The sequence below is a fragment of the Bos indicus genome, chromosome 5 (assembly GCF_029378745.1).
Source record: "Bos indicus isolate NIAB-ARS_2022 breed Sahiwal x Tharparkar chromosome 5, NIAB-ARS_B.indTharparkar_mat_pri_1.0, whole genome shotgun sequence".
NCBI classification, from domain to species: domain Eukaryota; kingdom Metazoa; phylum Chordata; class Mammalia; order Artiodactyla; family Bovidae; genus Bos; species Bos indicus.
The window spans coordinates 100,729,309-100,756,436 of NC_091764.1; the positions used below are offsets into that span (position 1 = coordinate 100,729,309).

Here is a 27,128-nt window from a genome sequence, read left to right on the forward strand (position 1 = left end):
ACCTTGAAGTGTTTTGGTGTCACATATTCTGTTCTTAATACTTCTCAAATATTAAGGAGATTTTAATTTCTCAATCCTAAAATATTATTCAGATCCATTTTTCATTCTTAAATTTGTTCCCATCAATGTCTCCAGGAGAATATCCCTGAAATCTGTAAAATGTGCATTACTTCCACTTTGTTTTCATTACTGATGAAACTCCCCCCAACCTCCTCCTCCTTGTTCTGTAATTCTTGGTCACTTCACCAAGTTTGTGAGATGGAGCCATGGAGCAATTGAGGGAGCTATATATCTGTGCTGAAACTCCATATATTTTTAGAGACTTTTAAATCCCTAACCTTTTCATTACACTTTCTCTTCTTTTCAGTTGAAAAATGGTTGTGTTTCTCAAATTGTAAATACAAAAGTCTTCCAACTCTACCGTTCTGGACTTTTCATGTCATTTTATATCACCACAACTGTTACAGAAATTGGGACAGGTAATGCTCCTGTTTTATGGGCAATCTGGGGCTATATGCAGCTTCCTGAGAGATGTTTACTGAGTTAACAATGTTCACGAAATACAGATCAATAATTGTTCAACATGTGGAGTACATTGCCAATAGGTCAACTTGAGTGTTGCTTTTGAATAAGATTTTCCTAATAATACTTAAAATTATTAAGTAAATGCTCTACGTTTATATCTCATCTGTGCTTGCATCAATAAGACAGAGGGGCTTGACAGGTGAAAAAATTAGGTGTCTGTTTATAATTTTGTGTGATAATCAACTGCCAGGGCCTAGTTTTTTATTTAATGCATATTTCACAATCTACATCTAGTAAGTCTAATCCAGCTCTTTGCCTGTTTACATAAATAAAGTTATATTGGAATACGACCATATTTACTCACCTTGCATAAGAGTGACAACAAAATTGAGTAGCTGTGAGAGGGGCTTGTGAATCGTGGGCTTAGAATAATAACTATCAGAACCTTTATAGAACTTTGCCAACTTCCAATTTAATACAACTGGATACATTTGCAAAGGCAAAAATCATTAGTGAAAAATCTGCACATAGTGAGGGTACAATAAATATTTGTTTAAAAAATGAAACAGAAAAAGAGGAATGCGAGATTTAATTTGAGGTAGTAAAACCAGATTCAGTTACTATTTCTTGTTACTTAAAAATGATTGCTGCTGCTGCTAAGTCACTTCAGTCGTGTACGACTCTGTGCGACCCCATAGACGGCAGCCCACCAGGCTCTGCCATCCCTGGGATTCTCCAGGCAAGAACACTGGAGTGGGTTGCCATTTCTTTCTCCAATGCATGAAAGTGAAAAGTGAAAGTGAAGTCGCTCAGTCCTGTCCGACTCTCAGCGACCCCATGGACTACAGTCTACCAGGCTCCTCTGTCCACGGGATTTTCCATGCAAGAGTACTGGAGTGGGATGCCATTGCCTTCTCCTAAAAATGATTGAGATAATATTATTTATAAACTTCTTTGTGTGAATCTACTTGATAAATATTATAATGGCCTTCATAATAGATGCTTGACACATTTATATTGTAACTTACATGTGCTTGCCTCTGTTTATGACATGCTTTTTTGGTATCACAACACATTTCTACTTACTTTGCTATCAGATATATTTTTTTGAATCTGGAAAAAATGTGAAAACAGTTACCTTGCCGGCTAATAATAATTTTGGAAGTGAAAGCCTTATTTTTGAAATTGCTATGGTATTCTCCATCATAAGAAGAGTTCCAAGCCAGAAATGACTAGAATGGTAGGAGGAAGGACATTGAGTGTTCTCTCCTGTTTCTGATTCAAATATTTTCATGCTAATTACATTATTCAGCTTGATGAATTATATAACCTAATAGTACTCTGTAGCCTGTTCCTAGCACCCACACCTCCTTTTTAATGTACAACAAGAATATAATTTTGTGTATATGCATTTGCACATATACAAACAAAATCGAAGTTATTTGTTCTTCTGAAATTCTTGATCAAATGATATATTTCCCATAACACTGCTTTTCATTTCTTGCAGGTGTGCAGATCAGCGAAAAGTCTTCTATTTTTATCACTCCAGTGCTTGGAAGTGTGAGCTTCGAGAACATGGACCCTTTCTATAGAAGAGGAATTTCTTATTTTGGAACTGTGGGTTTGAAAAAAAAAGTGTTTTCATTTGATTTTCTTAGGTCATAGGTTGCCTTTTGAAAATTTCTGAACACTTTTTTCCTACTTTCAGAACACATGTGTAGCATGACTGTATATGATATATTGGAAAAAGTCCTAGGCTGAAAGAAAGCAATAGATACAATTATAGGTATCTCCATATCAAAAATTTTTTAATAGAACGTCTTTCTGCCTAATGGAATTTAAGATAATTACAAATAAACAATCACATTTGCAAATAGAAAATGCTTTCTTGGTAGAAATAGGACATTTTAATTTAAAAAATTAATGCTTCTTTTTTTGTGTGTGTGCAGCTTAAATTTTCCGGCCCTAATAATGTTCCAGTGGTGAACAAGTTATTGCAGTTGGAGCTTAATGACAGATTGGTAGGAAACTACACCACAGATGAGAATGGTGAAGCTCAGTTTTCCATTGATACTTCTGATATATTTGATCCGGAGTTTCGTCTGAAAGTAAGACATCAGAGTGGATGAGATCCCACAGAAGAAATGAATGTTAGGAATTTTGGAGATTAGAAATCTCTTAAAAGATACTTCGCATTGAAAATACATTTTAATACACTTTAACGTTTAGTGTATTTTATGTTTGTTCATTAAATAATACATAAGAATACTTATTCAAGATAACAGCCAATTACTATTATTACAAATTCTCCAATAACCAATATTTTCCTCTGAGAAAGTAGAAATAGCTCATAAAGATGATTTGGCTTCTTTCCTTTGACCATTTTGTGCATAGATAAGAGAGATACTATGATTTCTCCTCTTCTGTTTAAACAGAATTTTGCATTTAAACAATTGGTTAGTGTTCAAATGTAGCTGAAAGACACAAGGCCTAATGTTGACTTCAATGACAAAGTGAGAGAAACAACTCATTGTAGGCCTGATGAAATAGACATACAACTAAGGTCATGTTTTATATATGAAAAGAGGGGAGTGCTCTTATTATTTTACTGCCAGTAACAACTCTGAAATGTTAACCACAAGCTAAGATTCTTCCCTGTCCTGAAGAGATAAGAGGCTTTCCATTCTATAATAATGACTGTCCCTGGAAGATCTTTATACCTCTACAACCCATTTGCTTTCCTTTATCTTCTCAGGCCGTATATATCAGACCACAAAGCTGCTACCTTCCAAGCTGGTTAATTCCAGAGTACATGGATGGCCATTTCTCAGTCCAACGCTTCTACTCGCGAACCAGCAGCTTCCTGATGATTGAGCCTGAACCCAAGGAACTTAGATGCAATCAAGAGAAGATTGTTACTATACATTACTCTCTAAACACTGACGCATACAGGGATAATGCAAACATCAACTTCTTCTATTTGGTAAGTCTCAGTGGGTCGATTCATGGATCTTGTCTAATTGTCTGCTTAGCCCAGTACAGCTCAGAACCTGTACGTCAGTTGGGCCATGTTAATCAGATTGAACCAAGCTTCTTCTTTTGCTGGTGAGTACCACTGGGTCCACGAAGAACAAACCCAGAAATAAACACATAAAAATATCCAAGGTCATTTCAGTTTTTCCAAGGTCAAAAAGCTTAATTATGTATTTATTTTAAACTTTTTCTTTAAAACGAAGATCATGGCATCTGGTCCTATCACTTCATGGGAAATAGATGGGAAAACAGTGTCACACTTTATTTTGGGGGGCTCCAAAATCACTGCAGATGGTGACTGCAGCCATGAAATTAAAAGATGCTTACTCCTTGGAAGGAAAGTTATGACCAACCTAGATAGCATGTTCAAAAGCAGAGACATTACTTTGCCAACAAAGGTCCGTCTAGTCAAGGCTATGGTTTTTCCAGTGGTCATGTATGGATGTGAGAGTTGGTCTGTGAAGAAAGCTGAGCACCAAAGAATTGATGCTTTTGAACTCTGGTGTTGGAGAAGACTCTTGAGAGTCCCTTGGACTGCAAGGAGATCCAACCAGTGCATTCTGAAGGAGATCAGCTCTGGGATTTCTTTGGAGGGAATGATGCTGAAGCTGAAACTCTAGTACTTTGGCCACCTCATGCGAAGAGTTGACTCATTGGAAAAGACTCTGATGCTGGGAAGGATTGGGGGCAGGAGGAGAAGGGGATGACAGAGGATGAGATGGCTGGATGGCATAACTGACTCGATGGACATGAGTCTGAGTGAACTCCGGGAGTTGGTGATGGACAGGGAGGCCTGGCGTGCTGCGATTCATGGGGTCGCAAAGAGTCAGACACGGCTGAGCAACTGAACTGAACTGAACTGACTGACGGCTGATTAACAGTGTTGTGATAGTTTCATGTGAACAGCGAAAGGACTCAGCCATACATATACATGTATCCATTCTCCCCAAATCCTCTTCCGATCCAGGTTGCCACATAACATGGAGCAGAGTTTGCTATGCTGTTCAGTAGGTGCTTATTGGTTATCCATTTTAAATACAGCAGTGTGTACATGTCCAGCCCAAACTCCCTAATTATCCCTTTCCCCCCAACATTTCCCCCTTCCAGGGCAACCATAAATTCATTCTTTAAGTCTGTGAATCTGTTCCTGGAAAATTTTATTACTCAGAGTCTGCTATTTTATGCATTCAGTTCTAACTCACATTAAGTAAATGCATACCCTTCAGGAAAATGAAGTATTACACAGCTACTACAGCTACCAGAGAGCAAAGTAGGAGGTTGACTTTGATGAGCAATAAAAGAATTAGCCCTTTTGGTTCTGGCCCTATCCGTTTTGTCTCTATAAGGTTATGGAAAGGTGAAAAGCTACAAACTTGGGAATTAGGACTCCTGACTGGAATCCTCTTCCCTCTCCTATGTATTAGGTGAGCTAGCTGATCTTTGGCAGATTGTTTAAACTCTCTAAGCCTTAACTTCCCCAGCTATATATTTGTCACTGGAAGGAAAAACAAAAGACTTTGCTCCAAGGGTAAGTATTACATGTCAGGCAGTGTTATAAGGGTTTTTTTTTTTTTAATTAACTCATTAATTAGCCCTATGAGTATCTTCTTTTTATAAATAAGGGGACAGGGGCAAAGAGGTGAAACAACTTGGCTTATTTGAAACCAGTTAGTCTCAACGGTTTCAGGGCTTTATTCACCCCTCCATAATCAGCTCTCAGTCAACTGTGGTCACTTGCTCTGTTCCTTCCCAAGTTGTGAAAGAGCCCGTTTTTCATATTTGTTTGTAAAAACTACTTTATCTTATAGAATTATGATTAGGTCATTCATTATATAATAACAACATGATACCTGAGCAATTGAATATTTCCTGCCATATCAGTAAACAAAGAATGTCACAGTCATAAGCAGCTGTAGCCACCATAGTTAGTGAGCTGGTGAGCCCTGAGGGGACTTGGTAAAGAAAAAATACTGGGAGTTGGTGATGGACAAGGAGGCCTGGTGTGCTGCAGTCCATGGGGTTGCAAAGAGTCGGACACGACTGAGCGACTGAACTGAACTGAGAAGCCACCAGACTGTAGTCACTCACTGCAGGAAGTGACTGAGGAAGTGAGTGAGCCCTGAGGAAACCTGAGAAATGAAAATACAGGATATTAGACCCAGATAGTTGGGTACTTATCAGAGGAATGATTTCAGTGAGCCCAGATCTTGCATCTTCCCATACATCGAAAAGTGCTAAATTCCTTAACTTGGGATATCTGGTTTTCATTAATTAACAATAACCTTTTGATGTACCTGCATTTTGTTGCAAGATTTCCCTCAGCTCCTCAGAGCAGGTCTCTCAGTTTTACTTGAAATGCTTTCTCCCAGGATTGAAATCCTAAAAATTCCCAGCAAATAAGGTATAACTCTCAACTTTTAGGTTGTGAATATATTTTTAAGTCCATATTCCATATTATCTAACATGCTATCACATGCTGTGTTTTCTTTGTTCTGCACAGGTTATGGTGAAAGGAGCAATCTTCCTCAGTGGACAGAAGGAGATCAGAAACAAAGGTGTATATAAAGCATTGACTTTTTTTTTTAAACATGCGCTCTACCTTCATTTTTCTGTCTTTTAAAGAAATGTTACTGTGATTCTAGTCAAGCAGTTAGGAAGGGCACTTAGCATTACAATTTGTGGATAGAGGCCCAGGGTAACCTGCTAAATATTTCAGTGAAAGAGATTTCAACTTGTTTCTATGATTGCTAGGCTACCAGGTACAATATGGAAAAAGTGATGTCCAAAACTCAAACATTGCTATTGTCTAAATTATGCAGTCTTCTTTCATATATGTACTTCCCATTCATTGATTGATTGGGGCTTCCCAGATGGCTCAATAGTGAAGAATCCACCTGTCAATGTAGGAGATGTGGGTTCGATCCCCGTGTTGGGAAGATTCCCTGGAGGAGAAAATGGCTACCCACTCCAGCATTCTTGCCTGGAAAATCCCATGGACAGAGAAACCTGGTGGGTTACCGTCTATGGCGTTTCGAAGAGTTGGACATGAGTTAGCAAGTGAGAATGCACACAATTTATCGATTAATTGATCTTCCTTTAAAATAAAGTCCAATTTGCTCTTTCTATCCATAAGCCATTCTTTTTTATCTAAGTGTACCCAGTGAGTCAGGAAACTTCTGGTACTGTGTCTGCTGCTCATCTCTCATATTTACACAGCCTGGAAGGGAAACATCTCCTTCCCCATCAATGTCAGTGCTGATCTGGCTCCTGTGGCTGTCATGCTTGTCTACACTCTTCACCCCAGTGGGGAAATCGTAGCTGACAGTGTCAAATTCCAGGTGGAAAAATGCTTTAAAAACAAGGTGAGGTCTCTTCTATTTCTTGCATGTTCTGAGTGAGAGGGGTGGGCAGTTTACTCCCTGGTGTCTCCTTGTTTTTTGACTGCTTATAACCTTTACACGGTCATCTCACAATCAGCATTGGTACAGCTCAGTTATTAGGTGATGAATCATCAAACAGAATGAACCACTTTTGACAGCAGTGCCAATCCTGAGATGGCACGAGGGTTGGTGAAGGTGGTGTGCATGTGAGGATGGAGAATTAAGGGGGAGAGTGGGCAAGAGAAATAAAGGTACAGAAATCTATAAAGATTTACTTGGAAAAGATCAGACATAGTCCAACCACTGGGTTGGCCAAAAAATTTTTTTGGGTTTTCTATAAGATGCTATGGAAAACCATGAATGAAATGCTTGGTGAACCCAACATTTTCATGTAAAATAATCTTACTCATTCCTTTTCTTCCTTAATTTTAGGTTAGCATAAAGTTCTCGAAGGAGCAGGGACTACCGGGCTCCAGCACTGATCTCCATCTTCAGGCATCCCCTGACTCGGTCTGTGCCCTCCGGGCTGTGGATAAAAGCGTTCTCCTATTGAAGTCAGAACAACAGCTGTCGGCGGAAAGTGTAAGTTCTCAGATTTCCTCAAGTCTTACGCTCCAGATTATATTTTTATTTGAAATGGATCAGGTTAAAAATGTCAAACATTGTCTTTCTTTGTCTTTCTATGGATTTCACACTTAATTATTTTTCTTGGATGGCTCAGGACTCACAACAATAAAGAATTCTATGGATAATTATAATGGGTTAGGGATTATACAACTGTAGATGTAACCATATATATGAAAACCTAGAGTTAAATCTCAGTATCAAAGAGTATGCTTGGACATTCTGTTATCTGTTAATAGATCTTATATTTTCATAAGCATTTCCAAACCAGCAATTTCAGAATATTTCATCAAAGTCATCTCAATTAAAAGCTATTGGATATTTTAATTTCCCATTTTCTTTCATTTGCTTTTACTTTTTTTTTAATTGGAGTATAATTGCTCTACAATGTTATATTAGTTTTTACTATACAACAAAGTGAATCAGTTATATGTATATATATTTCCCATCACTCTTTTTTAAAATTTATTTTTAATTGAAATAGAATTGCTTTACAATATAATGTTAGTTTCCAGTATACAACAAGGTGAACCAGCTATATGTGTACATATACTCCCTCCCTGGTGTCCCCATCCCATCCCTCTACAGAGCATCCCTCACAGAGCACTGAGCTGAGCTCCCTGGACTGTACAGAATCTTCCCACTAGCTCTCTGTTTTGCACATGGTAGCATATATCTGTCAGTGCTGCTCTCTCAATCATCCCAGTTCTCTATGTCTGTGTTTCTATTCTTGCCCTGCAAGTACGTTCTCACATTTTGAAGTTGCATCTTTTCCTTCCTCTAAAGATCTGATTATGTCCCATCAACCGCAAGGTTTGGAAGCTGCCACTTCCAGGCCCATATATTTTAAGCCCCTCTCTTATTAAATCCAAAGGCCATGATTCATGCTTTGACACTTAATGTTGTACTTTCTTTCATCTGGAGTTGACTAGTGTGTGTATCCTCCAATTTCTCCATGCTAGTCTTTTCTTTCCTTCATGTAGTTTCTTAAAATTTCCTTCTCCAACTTCTCAACAGTAGGAGCTCTGTTGGAATATGGTATTGATATTTCTTGTTGTTGTTGTTTAGTTGTTGTGTCTACACAGCCATCTCATCCTCTGTTGTCCCCTTCTCCTCCTGCCCTCAATCCTTCCCAGCATCAGTCTTTTCCAATGAGTCAACTCTTCGCATGAGGTGGCCAAAGTACTGGAGTTTCAGCTTTAGCATCATTCCTTCCAAAGAAACCCCAGGGCTGATCTCCTTCAGAATGGACTGGTTGGATCTCCTTGCAGTCCAAGGGACTCTCAAGAGTCTTCTCCAACACCACAGTTCAAAAGCATCAATTCTTTGGCGCTCAGCTTTCTTAACAGTCCAACTCTCACATCCATACATGACCACTGGAAAAACCATAGCCTTGACTAGACAGACCTTTGTTGGCAAAGTAATGTCTCTGCTTTTGAATATTCTATCTAGGTTGGTCATAACTTGTGCTTCCAAGGAGTAAGCGTCTTTTAATTTCATGGGTGCAATCACCATCTGCAGTGATTTTGGAGCCCCAAAAAATAAAGTCTGACACTGTTTCCAGTGTTTCCCCATCTATTTCCCATGAAGTGATGGGACCGGATGCCATGATCTTCGTTTTCTGAATGTTGAGCTTTAAGCCAACTTTTTCACTCTCCACTTTCACCTTCATCAAGAGGCTTTTGAGTTCCTCTTCACTTTCTGCCATAAGGGTGGTGTCATCTGCATATCCGAGGTTATTGATATTTCTCCCAGCAATCTTGATTCCAGCTTGTGCTTCTTCCAGTCCAGCGTTCCTCATGATGTACTCTGCATAGAAGTTAAATCAGCAGGGTGACAATATACAGCCTTGATGTACTCCTTTTCCTATTTGGAACCAGTCTGTTGTTCCATGTCCAGTTCTAACTGTTGCTTCCTGACCTGCATATAGGTTTCTCAAGAGGCAGGTCAGGTGTTCTGGTATTCCCATCTCTTTCAGAATTTTCCACAGTTTATTGTGATCTACACAGTCAAAGGCTTTGGCATAGTTAATAAAGCAGAAATAGATGTTTTTCTGGAACTCTCTTGCTTTTTCAATGATCCAGCGGATGTGGGCAATTTGATCTCTGGTTCCTCTGCCTTTTCTAAAACCAGCTTGAACATCTGGAAGTTCACGGTTCAATATATACACTACTATATATAAAATCGGAGAAGGCAATGGCACCCTACTCCAGTACTCTTGCCTGGAAAATCCCATGGATGGAGGAGCCTGGTAGGCTGCAGTCCATGGGGTCGCTAAGAGTCGGAGAGGACTGAGCAACTTCACTTTCACTTTTCACTTTCATGTATTGGAGAAGGAAATGGCAACCCACTCCAGTGTTCTTGTGTGGAGAATCTCAAGGACGGGGGAGCCTGGTGGGCTGCTGTCTATGGGGTCACACAGAGTCAGACACGACTGAAGTGACTTAGCATAGCATAACATAGCATATATAAAATAGGTAATTTATAAGACCCTGCTGTATAGCACAGGAAACGCATCTCAATACTCTGTAATGGCCTATATTAGAAAAGAATCTGAAAAAAAAGTGAATATAGGTATATGTGTAATTTAATCACTTTGCTATATACCTGAAACTAACACAACATTGTAAATTAACTATACTCCAATAAAATTTTTTTAAATCATATATGAGCAATTATATATTATGTGTTACTAGAATATATGCTTTTCTATTTTTGATAATGAAATTTACATATTGAATAGTTTCTTTTTTGCCTTGGCTGCCTGGAAACAGATTCAGATTTGATTATTATGCTTATTCATGGAAACATAGCAACTTGTCTGTTTTACATGTTTATTTACTTCATTTTACTTGATTTTAAATTTTTTATTTGTTTTTAGTAAATAAATTTTTTAATGGACTCTTTTTCCCTTAAACCATATCAAAATATAAAACTGAAAATAAATTAAAATGTATAAGGATTATAAAATAATTATGTGTTGATGTATTTTTAAATGAAGAATAAATGGTTATAGCACAAAAAATTGCCAATTTTGCCACTACAAAAACAATATTTCAAATAATTAGAAACCATGATATTTTTCTTCCAGGTGTACAATATGCTCCCAAATACAGAACTGTATGGTTATTTCTATCGTGGTCTCAACCTTGATGATGGCAAGCTAGACCCTTGCATTCCTCAGAAAGATATGTTTTACAATGGCTTGTATTATATACCTGTAAGCAACCATGGGGATGGAGACATCTATGATATTGTCAAGGTAAGATCATTTTAGGCTTTAAAATTGCTGCATGAGGGGACTTCCCTGGTGGTCCAGTGGTTAAGACTTCACCTTTCAAAGCCAGGGGTGTGGGTTCAATCCCTGGTTGAAAAGCTAAGATCCCAAATGCCTTGAGGCCAATAAAACCCCAAAACATAAAGCAGAAGCAATATTGTAACAAAGTACATAAAGACTTTTAAAATAGTCCACATCAAAAAAATACTTTAAAAAAATTATTGCACATCAATTTTAATCTTAGTTTTCCTAATGCATATCTTGGAGAAGGAAATGACAACCCACTCCAGTATTCTTGCCTGGAAAATTCTGTGGACAGAGGAGCCTGGTGGGTTACAGGCCATAGGGTCACAAAAGAGTCAGACATGACCATGTATGTATGCACCGAATGCAAATCTATGTTTTATTATTTGTGCAGTAAAGAATCTGTCTGCAATGCAGGAGACCTGGGTTTGATCCTTGGGTTGGGAAGATCCCCTGAAGAAGGGAATGGCAACCCACTCCATTATTCTTGCCTGGAGAATGGACAGAAAAGTTTGGTGGGCTACAGTCCGGGGGGGTGGGTCCCAAAAAGTCAGACATGACCAAGTGACTAACACCTCCTTTTCTTTGAGATTGAGGTCAGTAATGTGCTTTACATCACTCAGAAATTGTCTTATAAAGAAGATATTCATTTTTGTTGATTTTTTTTCTCTGTGGAAAAAAAATTATGGGGTGGCTGAAATGATGTTGATGTTAAAGTTAAAACTTGATGTTAGAAGCAATGAGACAATCTTCAAGGTATTGTAATAAATTTTATGCAGAAATCATCAAATCAGGAGGTTAACACAGAGCCTCAGCTCCATTTATACAAAGGCTATCACTGGAATATTCTGAGGCTTCCTAAAAGGGTATTTTTTTAAAAGATTTTTTTTAATGTGGACCTTTTTTTTTAGTCTTTATGGAATTTGTTACAATACTGCTTCTGTTTTATGTTTTGGTTTTTCGGCCACAAGGTATATGGGATCTTAGCTCTTCAACCAGGGATCAAACTGACACCCCCTGCACTGGAAGGCAAAGTCTTAACCACTGGATCACTGGGGAATTCCCTAAAGGAATCTTTATGATTGAAGTCTGCTGGGGCTGCTGCTAAGTCGCTTCAGTCGTGTCCAATTCTGTGCGACCCCATAGACGGCAGGCCACCAGACTCCTCTATCCCTGGGATTCTCCAGGCAAAAATACTAGCATGGGTTGCCACCACAGCTATAGAAAGAAAGGGGAATAGAATCAGACATTTTCTTTCAAGTCCCAGAGCTCCAATTTACTGGCTGTGTCTCATACACATATGTTCATGTGTGTGTGTGATGTTAATTAAGGCAACGATAACATCTCATAAATATTTGTCCCTTAAAATCAAATGGAGAATAATGTAAAACCCTTAGCAAAATCGCAGAACACAAGTGCTGAATAATCATAATGATTATCATGTTTCCTCCAATTTTAGAGACTTCACATATCAAAGACAGGTGACTTGACTTGTAATATACCAGACCCTTGCTTGCTAGCAAAGAAAACATGTATATTTATCATATATTTTTTTAATTATAATACAGTTGATGACTTTTTTTAAGGTCTTGTATAAAGAGACTGCTCAACTTTTCCTTTGCTATTTATTTCTTTGAAGGATATGGGTCTGAAAGTCTTCACCAATCTCCATTACCGGAAACCAGAAGTATGTTCAACAGAGACAAGCATGCCATACCGTGGGCCGCTCTATCTAGAATCGGGAGGATATGCACCCATGTACAGTGCCCCATTGAAAATTGCATGTAGGTAACCTGGAATTGGGGGGGGGGGGGGGTTGGTTAAAAGGATTCATGGAATTGGTTGTATTTTGTATGACTATCCAAAACTGAGATTTTTACATGTGCAATATGTCATGTGTTTGTCTACGACTATACATCCGACTTCCCTGGTGGCTCAGACGGTAAAGCGTTTGTCTACCATGCGGGAGACCTGGGTTTGATCCCTGGGTCAGGAAGATTCCCTGGAGAAGGAAATGGCAACCCACTCCAGTACTCTTGCCTGGAAAATCCCATGGATGGAGGAGCTTGGTGCAGGCTACTGTCCATGGGGTCGCAAAGAGTCGGGCACGACTGAGCGACTTCACTTCACATACATCCTGCAGCTGAATAAAGCAGAATAAGGTAAGTGGGAATGATATTAGCTAAAAGGAAGAATTCACTTCAGGTATGAGAGGAAGTTTATTTTTATGATAGAACACAACAGCAGAAATGTACAGGAGGGCAATCATAATGATAGGAGGAGATGCCCTTATTATGTGTAGATCAGAATACATAGTTCAAGGCAGAGAGCATTCTGATTCTCAGATGACCAAACAGCAGGCATCAGAGAAATGTGTTCAAATACCCATCCATTTTTGGCTTCCCTGGTGATGCAGGGGGTATGTGTTCAATCCCTGATGGGGGAACTAAGATCCCATAAGCCATGTGGCATGGCCAAAAAATAGGAAAAAAGAATGCCAAATATAAAAAAGAATGTATATGTGTTTGTGTGTGTATAAAAGAGTCAGTTTATTGTATAGAAGAAAGTAACCCAGCATTGTTAATCAACTATACTTCAATTTAAAAACAGAAGTTTTTTTAATGCCAAATATAGCCCAGAGGCCAAGGAAACAAAAAAAATGTTCTTCAGAAATTAGCAATGTTGCTGTTGGTGGGAATGTAAATTGATACAGCCACTATGGAAGACGGTATGGAGATTCCTTTAAAAACTAGGAATAAAACCACCATATGAAACAGCAATCCCAATCCTAGGCATATACTCTGAGGAAACCGAAATCGAAAAAGACACATGTATCCCATTGTTCATTGTAGCACTATTTACGATAGCTAGAACATGGAAGCAACCTAGATGTCCATCAATAGATAAATGGATAAAGAAGTTGTGGTACATATACAGAATGGAATATTACTAAGCCATAAAAAGAAACACATTTGAGTCAGTTCTGATGAGGTGGATGAACCTAGAAGCTATTATACAGAGTAAAGTGAGTCAGATAGAGAAAGATAAATATCATATTCTAACACATATTTACAGAATCTAGAAAAATGGTACTGAAGAATTTGTTTACAGGGCAGCAGTGGAGAAGCAGACATGGAAAATAGACTTATGGACACGGGGAGAGGGAAGGAGAGGGTGAGATGGATGGAAAGAAGAACATGGAAATTTACATTACCGTATGTGAAATAAATAGCCAATGGGAAATTCCTGTATGGCTCAGGAAACTCAAACAGGGGCTCTGTATCAACCTAGAGGGGTGGGATGGGGAGAGGGAGGGGAGGGAGGTTCAAAAGGGAGGGGATATATGTATACCTATGGATGATTCATGTTGAGATTTGACAGAAAACAGCAAAATTCCATAAAGCACGTATTCTTCAATAAATTTAAAAAAAAGAAATTAGCAATGTTAATGTCATTAGAAACTTTAGTCATTAGGATGATGGAATTGGCCAATACCAAATTGTTTCCTGGCAGACACCAGAATGTCAGACGAGAAACACCATTCAATAAATAGACATGACTTTCTCTAAATTTGACCCTGGAGGAAAAATGTTGGATGATGTGTGTGTGTGTGTGTGTGTGTGTGTGTGTGTGTGTGTGTGTGTGTGTTGCTCTTATTTTAATAACGGGACTGATTTGAGCATCAAAACACTGACATTTAGGCTGAGATGTACGTTTATTGACACTGAGACCCAGCAGCAACCCCTATATCATGTCCCACTAAGCATGTGCGGTCAGAGACATAGCTTATGGATGTGTCATTGGAACGTTTTTTATTCTCTCTCTTTAAAACATTTCTCTTTTCTTTTAGCTAGTGAAGTCACAAGGGAGAATTTTGACTCCATAGAACGGGTTATAATTGAAACAGTAAGAACAAACTTTCCAGAAACATGGATTTGGGACCTGGTCAGCATTGAGTAAGCTTTTAAGTTTTCTTTCCTATATATCTTTATTTCTATTTTCTTTTTGTCTTTATTTCCTAAACTTTATTTCTGAGTATATAAAGAAGAACCATGTCGGTAAAATACAAAACACCATTCACTTATATGTACTGACCACATATTTTATTTTACTTTTCCTCTAGTACTGTTTCTTGTCTGTTCATTTCATGCAGATAGATGCAAGCTGCATGAATTAGAAAAAATAATGTGTTTAGAGAAATGTGACCTTTTTAAGATTAAATTTTAGCTGGATTTAGAAATCCAGCTCTCAAAATACTGATCTAACACCCTGACAAAGATCTAATGATACTGATCTATGGCTCATTTTTAACCTTCAGTTAATACTTTTTTGTTTGCTCTGGATTAAATTTAGGTTCCTGGTTTAGACAAAGGATGCATTTTACCTATAATCTCTCTTTGTAGCTCCTCCGGTTCAGCAAATCTTTCATTCACCATCCCTGATACTATAACGCAATGGGAAGCAAGTGGCTTCTGTGTGAACGGTGAGGCTGGATTTGGCATTTCATCAATAGCTTCTCTGGAAGCCTCCCAACCTTTCTTTGTTGAAATAACCTCCCCCTCTTCAGTTGTTCGGAATGAACGGTCTGATCTGATTGTCAGTGTCTTCAGCTACCTGAATACCTGTGTAGAGGTAAATTATTCCCTTTGATCTGGAGTCAAAATCTAACAAGGCCAAGAGATTTCTTGAATGTTGCCATATTCTTTTTTTTTCTCAAATACAAAATGGTACTATAGAGTCATAAGATTTTTCCTCAAACAAAAACAGTTGCTAGGGTTTCCCTGGCAGTCTAGTAGTTAAGGTTTTGCCTTCCAATGCAGGAGGTAAGGGTTCAATTTGTGGTCGGTGAGAGAAGATCCCACATGCTTCATAGCCAAAAAAAACAAAACATAAAACAGAAGCAATGTTGTAACAAATTCGATAAAAACTTTTAAAAAATGGTCCACATCAAAAAAAAAATCTTTGAAAAGCAAACAAAAATTTGCTTTAATTCACAGCAGTGATTTAAATACTGCTATAAGAAAGTCATTTTATAGTAAGTGTTATGCCAGATTTATCTTCTTATGAGAGGAGTCATTTGTATCGTTTATTTTTGATGATATAAAACAAGTAAAGTAGAATTTTCTCAAGATTGGAGGAGGAATAGTGACAGCAAAATATTTAAAGTGCCGCTCTCACTTCATGACTGTTATTTTAGATTTTCACTCAACTAGAAGCATCTCAGGATTTTGAGGCAGATATCAGTACCCCTAAAGACAACAGCAGTGAGATTATCCAAGCTTCAGAGAAAAAGACATATGTCTGGACTGTTACTCCTAAGAAGCTGGGTAAGTAACTATGTGTCCATGCCAATCTCTCCTGAAAAACCAGTCTATTTTTATTGCCTAAGAGAAGGCAATGGCACCCCACTCCAGTACTCTTGCCTGGAAAATCCCATGGACGGAGGAGCCTGGTAGGCTGCAGTCCATGGGGTCGCTAAGAGTCCCATACGACTGAGCGACTTCACTTTCACTTTTCACTTTCATGCCTTGGAGAAGGAAATGGCAAGCCACTCTAGTGTTCTTGCCTGGAGAATCCCAGGGAAGGCGGAGCCTGGTGGGCTGCCTTCTATGGGGCCGCACAGAGTCGGACATAGCTGAAGAGACTTAGCATCAGCAGCAGCAGCTGTTTCCCTTAAATCCTCTATACAGAGATAACTTTATCCCTCACATTTGAAATTTATGTTTTTAAAAATTCTCATTTTTTTAGGGTCTCAATTAAAATCCTATTTTCATAATCTAATTTCTGGTTTTGCTAATGCTTATGTGGAGCAAACCCATCCTCCATTTGTTTAAAAGCAGAATGTGATTGAAATACAATGCAAAGGCTAATTTGCATTACCCATCAAGTCCATGTATCATAACCCAAGTGAAAACCATATTTTCATTAATGCTGCTCAGTTTCTTCCCTTCTCATTTGCTTCTTCACTTGCCATCAGGAACTCATGTTACCTAGACAAAAATTGCTCCTCAATCTCAATGATTGCCAGGATTTGTAAATCTACTAGATGTGTTATGAGACAACCAAAACACTGAACACTCAGATGGGAATTAAACACAGAGAAGATTAGAGTCTCAATGCATAGATTATCTGCAATATATAAAACTAAATTTGACAATATCTTGTTAAAAATACAAGGGAAGGGAAAAGTTAAAAAGAATCTAGTAAACAAGAATTATAGATGTAGTAGACACATTCTCATCATTATCACTAATATCAAAAAGTAAAATTTCCTTTATTTCATATCCTATATTTATTATATTCCTTTAGCAATACAGAGTAATTTATGAGATCACTTTAATTCACCTGACATTGGTCTGCATAAGACTAGTTTTCCTATTAGATTTTAAGTTTCTCAATTTCTGTAGCTATACAAGGTTTTCAAAAATCTTCCGCTGGCAATTGAGATAGAATACTGTACTGACTTGTATGGTTTTATGGCTTTAAGAGGAGGACACAGTTCTAAGAGTGGAGTGTCAAAAATCTATCTTAAAAAAGAAACAAAACACACTAACAAAAAATAAGAACAGTGTATTGGTTATACATAGGTATATAATGGCAACCCACTCCAGTACTCTTGCCTGGAAAATCCCATAGACAGAGGAGCATGGTAGGCTACAGTCCATGGGATCGCAAAGAGTTGGACACGACTGAGCAACTTCACAATAGGCATACAGATAATATGAAACTAAAAGTATTGTATTTTTTATTTCTCTAATTTTCACAGGAAAATTGGAGATCCATTTTAATTATGACCTATGATATCACTTCCCAGTGACTCCCCAGGTGGTTTCCCAGATAGGGCTTCCTTGGTGGTGCTAGTAATAACGAATCCACTTGCCAATGCAGGAGACATAAGAGAGGTAAGTTCTATCCCTGGGTCAGGAATATCTCTGAAGAAGGAAATGGCAATCCACTCCAGTATTCTTGCCTGGAAAATTCCATGGACAGAGGAGCCTGGTGGGCTACACAGTCCATGGCGGGCACAAAGAGGTAGACACAACTGAACCGACTTAGCATGCACGCACGTATGGTGTAAGGAAAGGAAAGGAAAGTGAAGTCACTCAGTCGTGTCCGACTCTTTGCGACCCCATGGACTGTAGCCTACCAGGCTCCTCTGTCCATGGGATTTTCCAGGCAAGAGTACTGGAGTGGATTGCCATTTCCTTCTCCACGGGATATTTCCGACCCAGGGATCGAACCCAGGTCTTCCGCATTGTAGACAGACGCTTTACTGTCTAAGCCACAGGGAGTTAAAAACAATAGATGCCCTGTTAACATTTGATTTTAATTCAATGCCCTTTCCACTATGTTGTAGTTTACTGTTTTTGTTTGTTCAATCTCAAAAAAAAAGTTAGAAGGCCTAGTTTTCTGATTTTATGCCCCTATATTGTCATATGTAAACTTTAAAAGCAATCCATATCAAGGAATTTGCTCAGTTGGCTTTGCAGAATATTCTCTTTTTTTCCACAAAAAAAGAGAATATTCTGCAAAGCCAACATTTTCCACACTTTCTTAAGTTCTAGTTAGGTAAGTGAATCAATTACTTCATGTAAGGAATCTTGAAAGAGATAGAAAAGGACATCATATTATCTCCAGGCAGGAGAAAGAATGAGTTATTTTGGTCCAAGCATAAATATGATGATAAGATTTGGTTTGTCTGATTCAAGAAGTGATTTATAGACTTTTAATCATGTCCTTTCACAGAAGGGGCCAGTGGTCAATGTAATTTATATTTGGGAATGTTTTTCAGGTAAAGTGAATATCACTGTAGTTGCTGAGTCCAGGCAAAATAGTGCTTGCCCAAATGAAGCACCTGAGAGGCAGAACATGAACTGGAAAGATACTGTGATCAAAAGTCTGTTGGTACAGGTAAGCACATGCAAAACTATCAAGCCCTTCCAAGTACAAAATAGAGAGTACCATGGGCTTCCCAGGTGGTGCTAACGGGAAAGAACCCACCTGCCAATGCAGGAGTCGTAAGAGACTCATGTTCCATCCCTGGGTTGAGAAGATCTCCTGGAGGAGGAAATGGCAACCCACTCCAGTGTTCTTGCCTGAAGAATCCCAATGACAGAGGAGCCTGGCGGGCTACCCTACAGTCCATAGGGTCACAAGAGATGGACACGAGAAGTGACTTAGCATGCATGCAATAGGTTAAATAATAAAGGACATTCTCTGTAAAGAGACTTAATTGACCGTAATTGCTGTTGACAAACAGTTGGACATGACTGAGCAACTAACACTTTCACTCTCACTATTGACACAAGATATGCCATTTTAAATAAATTAAAATGGCAATAAAATTCATCCATTCTTTAATCAACACTTAACCCAGGATAGAAAAGTGTAACTTGTGAAACAGGCTTAGATTTTTTGTTTGCTCCTGACTCATGATGCTTCCTATACACCTGATCCTCTTCCCTCTCTTCCTTTAACTGACTCTCAAATCCAAGAGACAAATCTACATGCCTGTGCAGGCCTCATCATCCTCTAAAGGAATCACTGCTTGTCAATGGCATCCTCTCACCTCACCTTTTGGCATGTTCTTACTTTGCAAAACACTTTTGTTTGTCTACTGGAGAAGCTGGACAGTGCCAGGGAAACTGAGTTTGTTCCACTAAGACACTGAAGTTATCTCCATCCCTCAAAGAACTATGGGAACACAGAGCCAAAGTGGGTGTTGGTAACATACAGTGACTTGCAGATATAAACAGAAGGGGACAATGAATGGATCTTCTCCAGCGACAACCATGAGCCAGCCGTGCCTATGTAAGCTGACACGTGGTTGCTTTTTCTGTGTGGAAAGATGACCCAGACCCCTGACTTTATGCTTCTTTCTGTTTACTTTACTCTTTGATAGCCTGAAGGTATTGAAAAAGAGATGACTCAAAGTTTCCTTATCTGTACACAAGGTAAGAGGATCTTTTCTTTTTTAACTTTTTTATCTTGTACTGGGGTATAGCCAATTAACTTATATGCAGAGTACATCCTGAGAAAGGCTGGGCTGGAAGAAGCATAAGCTGGAATCAAGATTGCTGGGAGAAATATCAACAACCTCAGATATGCAGATGACACCATCCTTATAGCAGAAAATGAAGAGGAATTAAAAGCCTCTTGATGAAAGTGAAAGTGGAGAGTGAAAAAGTTGGCTTAAAGCTCAACATTCAGAAAACAAAGATCTTGGCATCTCGTCCCATCACTTCATGGGAAATAGATGGGGAAACAGTATAAACAGTGTCAGACTTTATTTTGGGGGGCTCTAAAATCACTGCAGATGGTGATTGCAGCCATGAAATTAAAAGAAGCTTACTCCTTGGAAGGAAAGTTATGACCAACCTAGATAGCATATTCAAAAGCAGAGACATTACTTTGCCAACAAAGGTCCATCTAGTCAAGGCTATGGTTTTTCCAGTGGTCCTGTATGGATGTGAGAGATGGACTGTGAAGAAAGCTGAGCTCCAAAGAATTGATGCTTTTGAACTGTGGTGTTGGAGAAGACTCTTGAGAGTCCCTTGGACTGTAAGGAGATCCAACCAGTCCATCCTAAAGGAGATCAGTCCTGGGTGTTCATTGGAAGGACTTATGCTGAGACTGAAACTCCAATACTTTGGCCACCTCATGAGAAGAGTTGACTCATTGGAAAAGACTCTGATGCTGGGAGAGATTGGGGGCAGGAGGAAAGGGGATGACAGAGGATGAGATGGCTGAATGGCATCACCGACTTGATTCACATGAGTTTGGGTGAACTCTGGGAGTTGGTGATGGACAGGGAGGCCTGGCGTGCTGCAATTCATGGGGTTACAAAGAGTCGGACACGACTGAGCAACTGAACTGAACTAATAGCAAATTAACAACACTGTGATAGTTTTGGGAGAATAGCAAAGAGACTCAGCCATACATATACATGTATCCATTCTCCCCCAAATTCCCATCATCCAGGCTGCCATGTAACATTGAGCAGATTCCCATGTGCTGTAGGATCTTCTACACGGTCAAAATAGTCCTAAAGGAAATCTATCCACAGGTCTATTTATTTCCTCTTCTTCTACTTTATTGCTATACTGAGGACTTCGGTGACTTTATTCTGAATATCCAATGGAGGATTATTTCATTTCAGGCCCAGTCTTCATTGTATAGTTTTAGTAAATATAAAGGACATTTATGAGGTTATTTTTTGTTGTCCATCTGTGACATCGATCTGTCTCAGCCTACTTCTTCCATCTTGTGAATTTTGGGGGGGTAGGGTGGGTGGAGCTCATCTTGCATGTGAACATGGCACAATTTTGGGCAGAGGGAAGTCAAGATTATGCCCAAACAGCACATAATGTAAGCAGTCCATAATGTAACATTTGCTTCTGTACTCCTGGGATGAAACAGCCATAGAAAATCATTGACCTTCAATAGCCAGTTTTATGGGCCTCATGAGTATTGCTTTATGTGGTTGATGATGATCTGATTTTTTTTTTAATTTCTTATTAACATAATTTTTTTTTTTTTTTTTTTTTTTTTTTTTGGCCACACTGCACATCTTACAGGATCTTAGTCCCTAGACAGGGATCAAATCAGGTCTTAGCAGTAAAAGCACTGAGTCCTAACCACTGGACTGCCAGAGGATTTCCTGATGATTTGATTTTAATGCCTAGTAAGAGTCTCCAAGTTTTACCTTTTGTGTGTAATGTTCCATATGTCATAGTCAGTAGTTTTTACTTTTTTTTTCCATACATAAGTAGTTCAGGCACTAAACTGATAGATAATAGAGGCCATCTCTAACTTGCAGATTTATATGCCATTTTCTAAATGTATTGTTATTCTAAACTAGATAAAAACCTCAAGTTCATCTCTTCAAACAAGCAACTTATAAAATAAATACAAATAATGGAATATATTTCCTAATATGTTTGTCCCACAAACCTGCTGCTATTGTTTATGAAAGAAAGCCAAACATTATTTGTTTTATTGATATTTTTTCTTTCCAGGCACCAAAGTCTCCAGGCAGGTAGATTTGAATTTGACAAATGATGTCGTAGAAGGATCAACCAGGGCCTTTTTCACTGTTGTGGGTAAGTTGGTTAAATTTTTTGTTTCACAGTGATTTGAAAATCTTAGTTGAGGTGGTAAAAAAAAAAAAAAAAAAAACGTCAAAGGATGGAGATATTTTTCTTACAGTATCAATTGGAGGGAATTATTGTTGAGGATGATCTCCTATGTTTGTTTCTGCATGGGATCTGAAGGACTTACAGCACCATTTTTAAATCCATGCCCCTGTGCAACAAACTGAGAGGGTATAGACAACCATGGGTTAAATAAATAGCTAGTGGGAACCTGCTGTACAGCACAGAGTGTTCGGCTCAGTACTCTGTGATGACCTAGAAAGGTCAGATGGGGGAGTGGGTAGGAGGGAGGCTCAAGAGGGAGGGGATATATGTATACATGTATTAAGAGCTGATTCATGTAACACAACATTGTAAAGCAGTTATACTTCAATTAAGGTTCGATGCACGGTACTGGATGCTTGGGGCTGGTGCACTGGGACGACCCAGAGGGAGGGTATGGGAGGGAGGAGGGAGGAGGGTTCAGGATTGGGAACGCGGGTATACTGGTGGCGGATTCATTTCGATATTTGGCAAAACTAATACAATATTGTAAAGTTTAAAAATAAAATAAAATTAAATTTAAAAAAAATAAAAAGTCACCTTCTCTACTTTCAAAAAAAAAAAATTTTTTTTTAATCTATGTCCCTAGAAGATATTTTTTCTGCTGAATGATAATTGGTGTTTAGAAAACAAAGAGTCCTATTATAGCCTGTCCATCTGAAATATTAAATATACCTTTGGAGATCAGAATACACTTTGTTAGAAATGCTGGAAATTTCCTCAGTAAAGGAGAAAACTGTTCCAGAGAAGTCAGCTTTCTTTGTCTATTATTAACATCTACATTTTGGGGAAAGAAATAGATTACATTATGTAATTCACAGGGTCAGCTTCTCAAAAAAACAAACCAGCAAGCAATCAAGTGAACAAACACAGTTTCTTAAATTCCTTGTCTCTGTGGTAATAGGAGATTTTCCAAAACATTTTTCATACCAGAAACCTCTTTCACTTCACCCTCTTTAGAATTACTTCATGAAAACATTCCTTGTTTCCACCTTTTAGACCTATTTTAAAATGTTCTTTCCTTCCACTATGCCTCTTTCACCTATTGTCATTAATGCTGAGATGCCAAGTTTAACGAGCAGTAACCTTGTTTGTCCTGTTTTTAGGGGATATTCTAGGACTTGCAATACAGAATCTGGAGAATCTTTTCCAAATGCCCTATGGAGGTGGAGAACAGAATATTGCCCTGCTAGCATCCAATACCTACATCCTAGACTATCTGAAATCTACTAAACAACTGACAGAGGAAGTTAAATCTAAAGCTTTATTCTTCTTATCTAATGGTGAGAAGATTGAAGTAATTTCTGCCTATAATAGATTAAATAAATTATTACTAATATCAAGATGTCATAAAGCTGCTATTATGAGGTAGTCGCATGGGGAAAAAGTATATCTGAAGAACTGAGTCACTCTGAGTCCTAGCTCTATTTTGCGGTGTTTTTGTTTGTTTGGGGGCTTTTTTGGAATTCAATATCTGTATGGTCATTTGGCTTCACAATTCAGACCGGTACTGTTTCACATTATGAGCTCAGGGTTTTTTTTTAATGCCTAATATTTTGCCAAGCTACTTTGTTAGTGGGTTTTGTTATTGTTATTAATGGTAGCTATAAACAGTTCATTTATCAACTTCTGTATTTGTTTGCTCAATTGCATTCCACTGAGATGAAGTGATTCGTTTTGCATTTAGAAAGATCTTGTAAATGTGATATCAAAGAAAAGTTCAGGAGTATAATTTATTTTATTCTTTTTTTCAGAAAAATAACACTGAAATGAAATAACCCCAAGGAAAAAAACTAAACAATTAGTAATATCAGACAACTATTGAGTTAGATATAGTCACATGGAATATCTTACTTGTAATTAAAACCCTATAAGGTAGAAGCTATCTTTTCTCCCTATGGATGGAGAACCTGAGTTTCAGAAATTAAAATTTAAATGATCATCTAGTCATTTATGTCCGTCTATTACCAAAACACGGGGCTGTTACTACACCATTATTTTTCTTCTAACTTTCTTAAAGAATAATTTCCTACCATGTTGTATTTTAGGTTATCAGAAGCAGTTGTCTTTCAAAAACTTGGATGGTTCCTATAGTGTGTTTTGGCAGAGGAATCAGGAAGGAAGCATACGGTAAGAGATGAAATTTTTATTTTAAATAATACAAGAATGATCTGAAGAGGACGTGTGAGGGGCTGAGGGGAACTGTGTTTGGTGGGGATTTGAAAGCAACACTTTTGTGTTTCAAAGTGAATTCCTAGAGGTGAATCAGTTAAAACTAAAATATTTGATTATTCCAACTTTAAAGCAACAATGTACTGAAAGTCTCATAATAGATTGCTTAGATGTCTGGTCATTTAATGACACCCCCACCAATATTTCCAGTCTGTGGTAAATGGCACATCTTAGTCTGCCTCTCTCGGCCCCATGTAGACTGAGGAAAGTAAAACTAAAAGGCTCCAAAGCACCTAATTACACCCATTCCATTCTTTCTTCATGTATGGACAATCTGATGGATTCTATAGAAATTTGTGCATAAACGTGCTGGAAATTACATGCTCTTACTTTCACATATTGCTGTTCATAACAGTTTACTGGTCCAAAGGAAAGAACTGCTGTCAATCAAGACTTGTTACAGTCGCTCTCAGCCAGATCAGATCCACCCATGACCCAAAGCAATCAGTGATGATGGACCTGATGGGAAGCTGACACCATTTCTTTCTTATCTAATTTCTGTCTAACTGACAATTGGCTTTACAGGCTCAGTGCTCTTACTTTTAAGACATTTGCGGGAATGAAGAAATATGTCTTCATTGATGAACTGGTTCAAAGGGAGACCTTGATCTGGCTTGCAAGCAAACAGAAAATAGATGGTTGCTTTAAAAGTGATGGCAAGCTTTTCAGCAATGCCTGGGAGGTGAGTGATTCACACAAGTAAGCTTTTCTTTCTCCTTTGCATTACCTGCCTTATCCAGCTCTTGGGACCATGAGTACACTCATGAATATTATTCCTTCTGCTGCCTTGATAGGCTTGTGGTGTGTAAATCAAAGCCATTATTACTGCTGCCTGCATGTTACCCTCAGCCTACACTGAATTCCTCTTGAATCTATTATTTGTCTTACTGTTCTCAGTCCTTTCTTAGAACCAGTCTCCTTGAGTAGATAAACTGAGAATAGGAGAGAGGGGACTGAAAAATAACCTAGAGAGGAAACAGTTTATAAATTTGAAGCAAACATTATTTATTTCTATGTATGGATGGTAAGCCAGTTCAGGAAGAGGATCTCATAATTTATATTGTTTTAATGGAGCACTGATCCAATACCTCCTTAAATCAAAGCATGAGGACCTCACTTGCCTCAGGTCAAAATGCAAATAGAATGAAGTCTGTCCTTGATAGACCTGTTCTTTCCTTTTCCTGTCCATATTTAGATATATCACTTGGTATTCTCCATATGCTGCACCGTGGCCAAAAAAAAAAAAAATTTAATGATATCTGTCCCAGTGTTTCTTTCCTATCTAGTTTCCCTTCAGAAGCATAGCCGTTCTTTGGTGCTCTGCTGTCCTATATGACTCATGGTTCCTTTGTGTTTAGGTTGGAGATGAAGAGGACGTTGTACTCACTGCCTATATCGTTGCTGCATTCCTTGAAGCTGGACTCAATTTCACTGTATGGGTCCCACTGTCTTTTAGTATCAGTCAGCTGAATGCACATGAATTTGACTATCAATTCAGAGTGATTTAAAATTCCTGGACTGGGTGAAACATCAAAAGAATAATTAATTCACCACCACTCTTTAAATTAACACTCCCCAAATTTTTTATTCACGCATGCTAAGTTGCTTCAGTCATGTCCAACTCTTCGAGACCCTATAGACTGTAGCCTGCCAGGCTCTTCTGTCCATGGGATTTTCCAGGCGAAAATACTGGAGTGGGTTGCTATTTCCTCCACCAGGGGATTTTCCAGACCCAGGGATTAAACTCACATCTCTTAGGTCTCCTGCATTGGCAGACAGGTTCTTTACCACTAGCATGACCTTTTTGATTCATAGAAACCGTTGATGAACACTATTGAGTTTTTCCCTAGAGAAGATATACATATGCACACTTATACAAGTGTTTCATACCATTTCAGTATCCATATATCTCCTGAAGTTCAGCTATTAATTTCAGATTAAGAACTCTTATTCCAAGTATAACTATAACCTGATATTCTATTTGTCTAACCAACTCAGTATGTAAACATTTTCAGCTTAAGTGTGGTTCATCTTGGCTGCCTCTCAATCCAAAGTTCAGATTATCCAATTGCAAAATCTATTCTTGAAATAAGATCCTAGGAATTTTCAGGGTCATTGGTATACCTCAAAAACCATCTTTAGAAATACGAGCTCTTATTTTGGGCATTAGTGTAAAATATCTTAGATCTAAAAATAAATATGTATACTTTGACCCATAGAAAACATTTACATCATTAACTAAATTACAACCAGTCAGACAGAGATTGCCATTTTCATACTACTTAAATTTTTTCAAATACTGATAATCCATTAAAAATGAATTTTAATGATATTTATAAAATATAATTCACATGTACAGAAATGAACAGGTTTGCATGTAAAATATACTTCAAGGGTATATTATATACATTATAAAGAATGATTAGTTTAAACAGTCAAGCTTACAAGTAAGTATTCAAGCATCATCTTAAAATGAATTTTTCTTCTTGACTAGTTTCCCGCTCTACGAAATGGGCTCTTTTGCTTAGAAGAGGCCTTGGAAAATGGTGTCAGAAATGGCTACAACCTTGCAGTTCTAGCTTATGCTTTTGCATTGGCTGGAAAAGAGGAGAAAGTGGAATCCTTACTCCGGACCCTGGATCAATCTGCTACAAAATTAAGTAAGTATTATTATTCATTTTTGCTAATGGAGGGGCTTTCAGGCAAATAATCTGCCTGAAATGCAGGAGACCAGGGTTTGATCCCTGGGTGGGAAAGATCCCCTGGAGGAGGAAATGGCAACCCACTCCAGTTTTCTTGCCTGGAGAATCCCATGGACAGAGGAACCTCATGGGCTAC

General features: G+C 38.3%; 1 protein-coding gene across 1 annotated transcript in view; it reads left to right on the forward strand.

The window, feature by feature from the left end:
* LOC109558584 (ovostatin homolog 2-like) overlaps positions 1 to 27,128 on the forward strand; it is a 52,173-nt gene that overhangs the window by 16,211 nt on the left and 8,834 nt on the right. Inside the window, 20 exon segments of the mRNA XM_070790177.1 lie at positions 368 to 479; positions 2,033 to 2,142; positions 2,475 to 2,633; positions 3,281 to 3,522; positions 6,720 to 6,759; positions 6,762 to 6,920; positions 7,371 to 7,520; positions 10,654 to 10,824; positions 12,503 to 12,647; positions 14,714 to 14,819; positions 15,267 to 15,495; positions 16,061 to 16,190; positions 18,656 to 18,774; positions 19,766 to 19,817; positions 21,882 to 21,965; positions 23,165 to 23,341; positions 24,107 to 24,188; positions 24,816 to 24,972; positions 25,649 to 25,723; positions 26,785 to 26,950. Coding sequence (XP_070646278.1) covers positions 368 to 479; positions 2,033 to 2,142; positions 2,475 to 2,633; positions 3,281 to 3,522; positions 6,720 to 6,759; positions 6,762 to 6,920; positions 7,371 to 7,520; positions 10,654 to 10,824; positions 12,503 to 12,647; positions 14,714 to 14,819; positions 15,267 to 15,495; positions 16,061 to 16,190; positions 18,656 to 18,774; positions 19,766 to 19,817; positions 21,882 to 21,965; positions 23,165 to 23,341; positions 24,107 to 24,188; positions 24,816 to 24,972; positions 25,649 to 25,723; positions 26,785 to 26,950 — 2,665 coding nt within the window.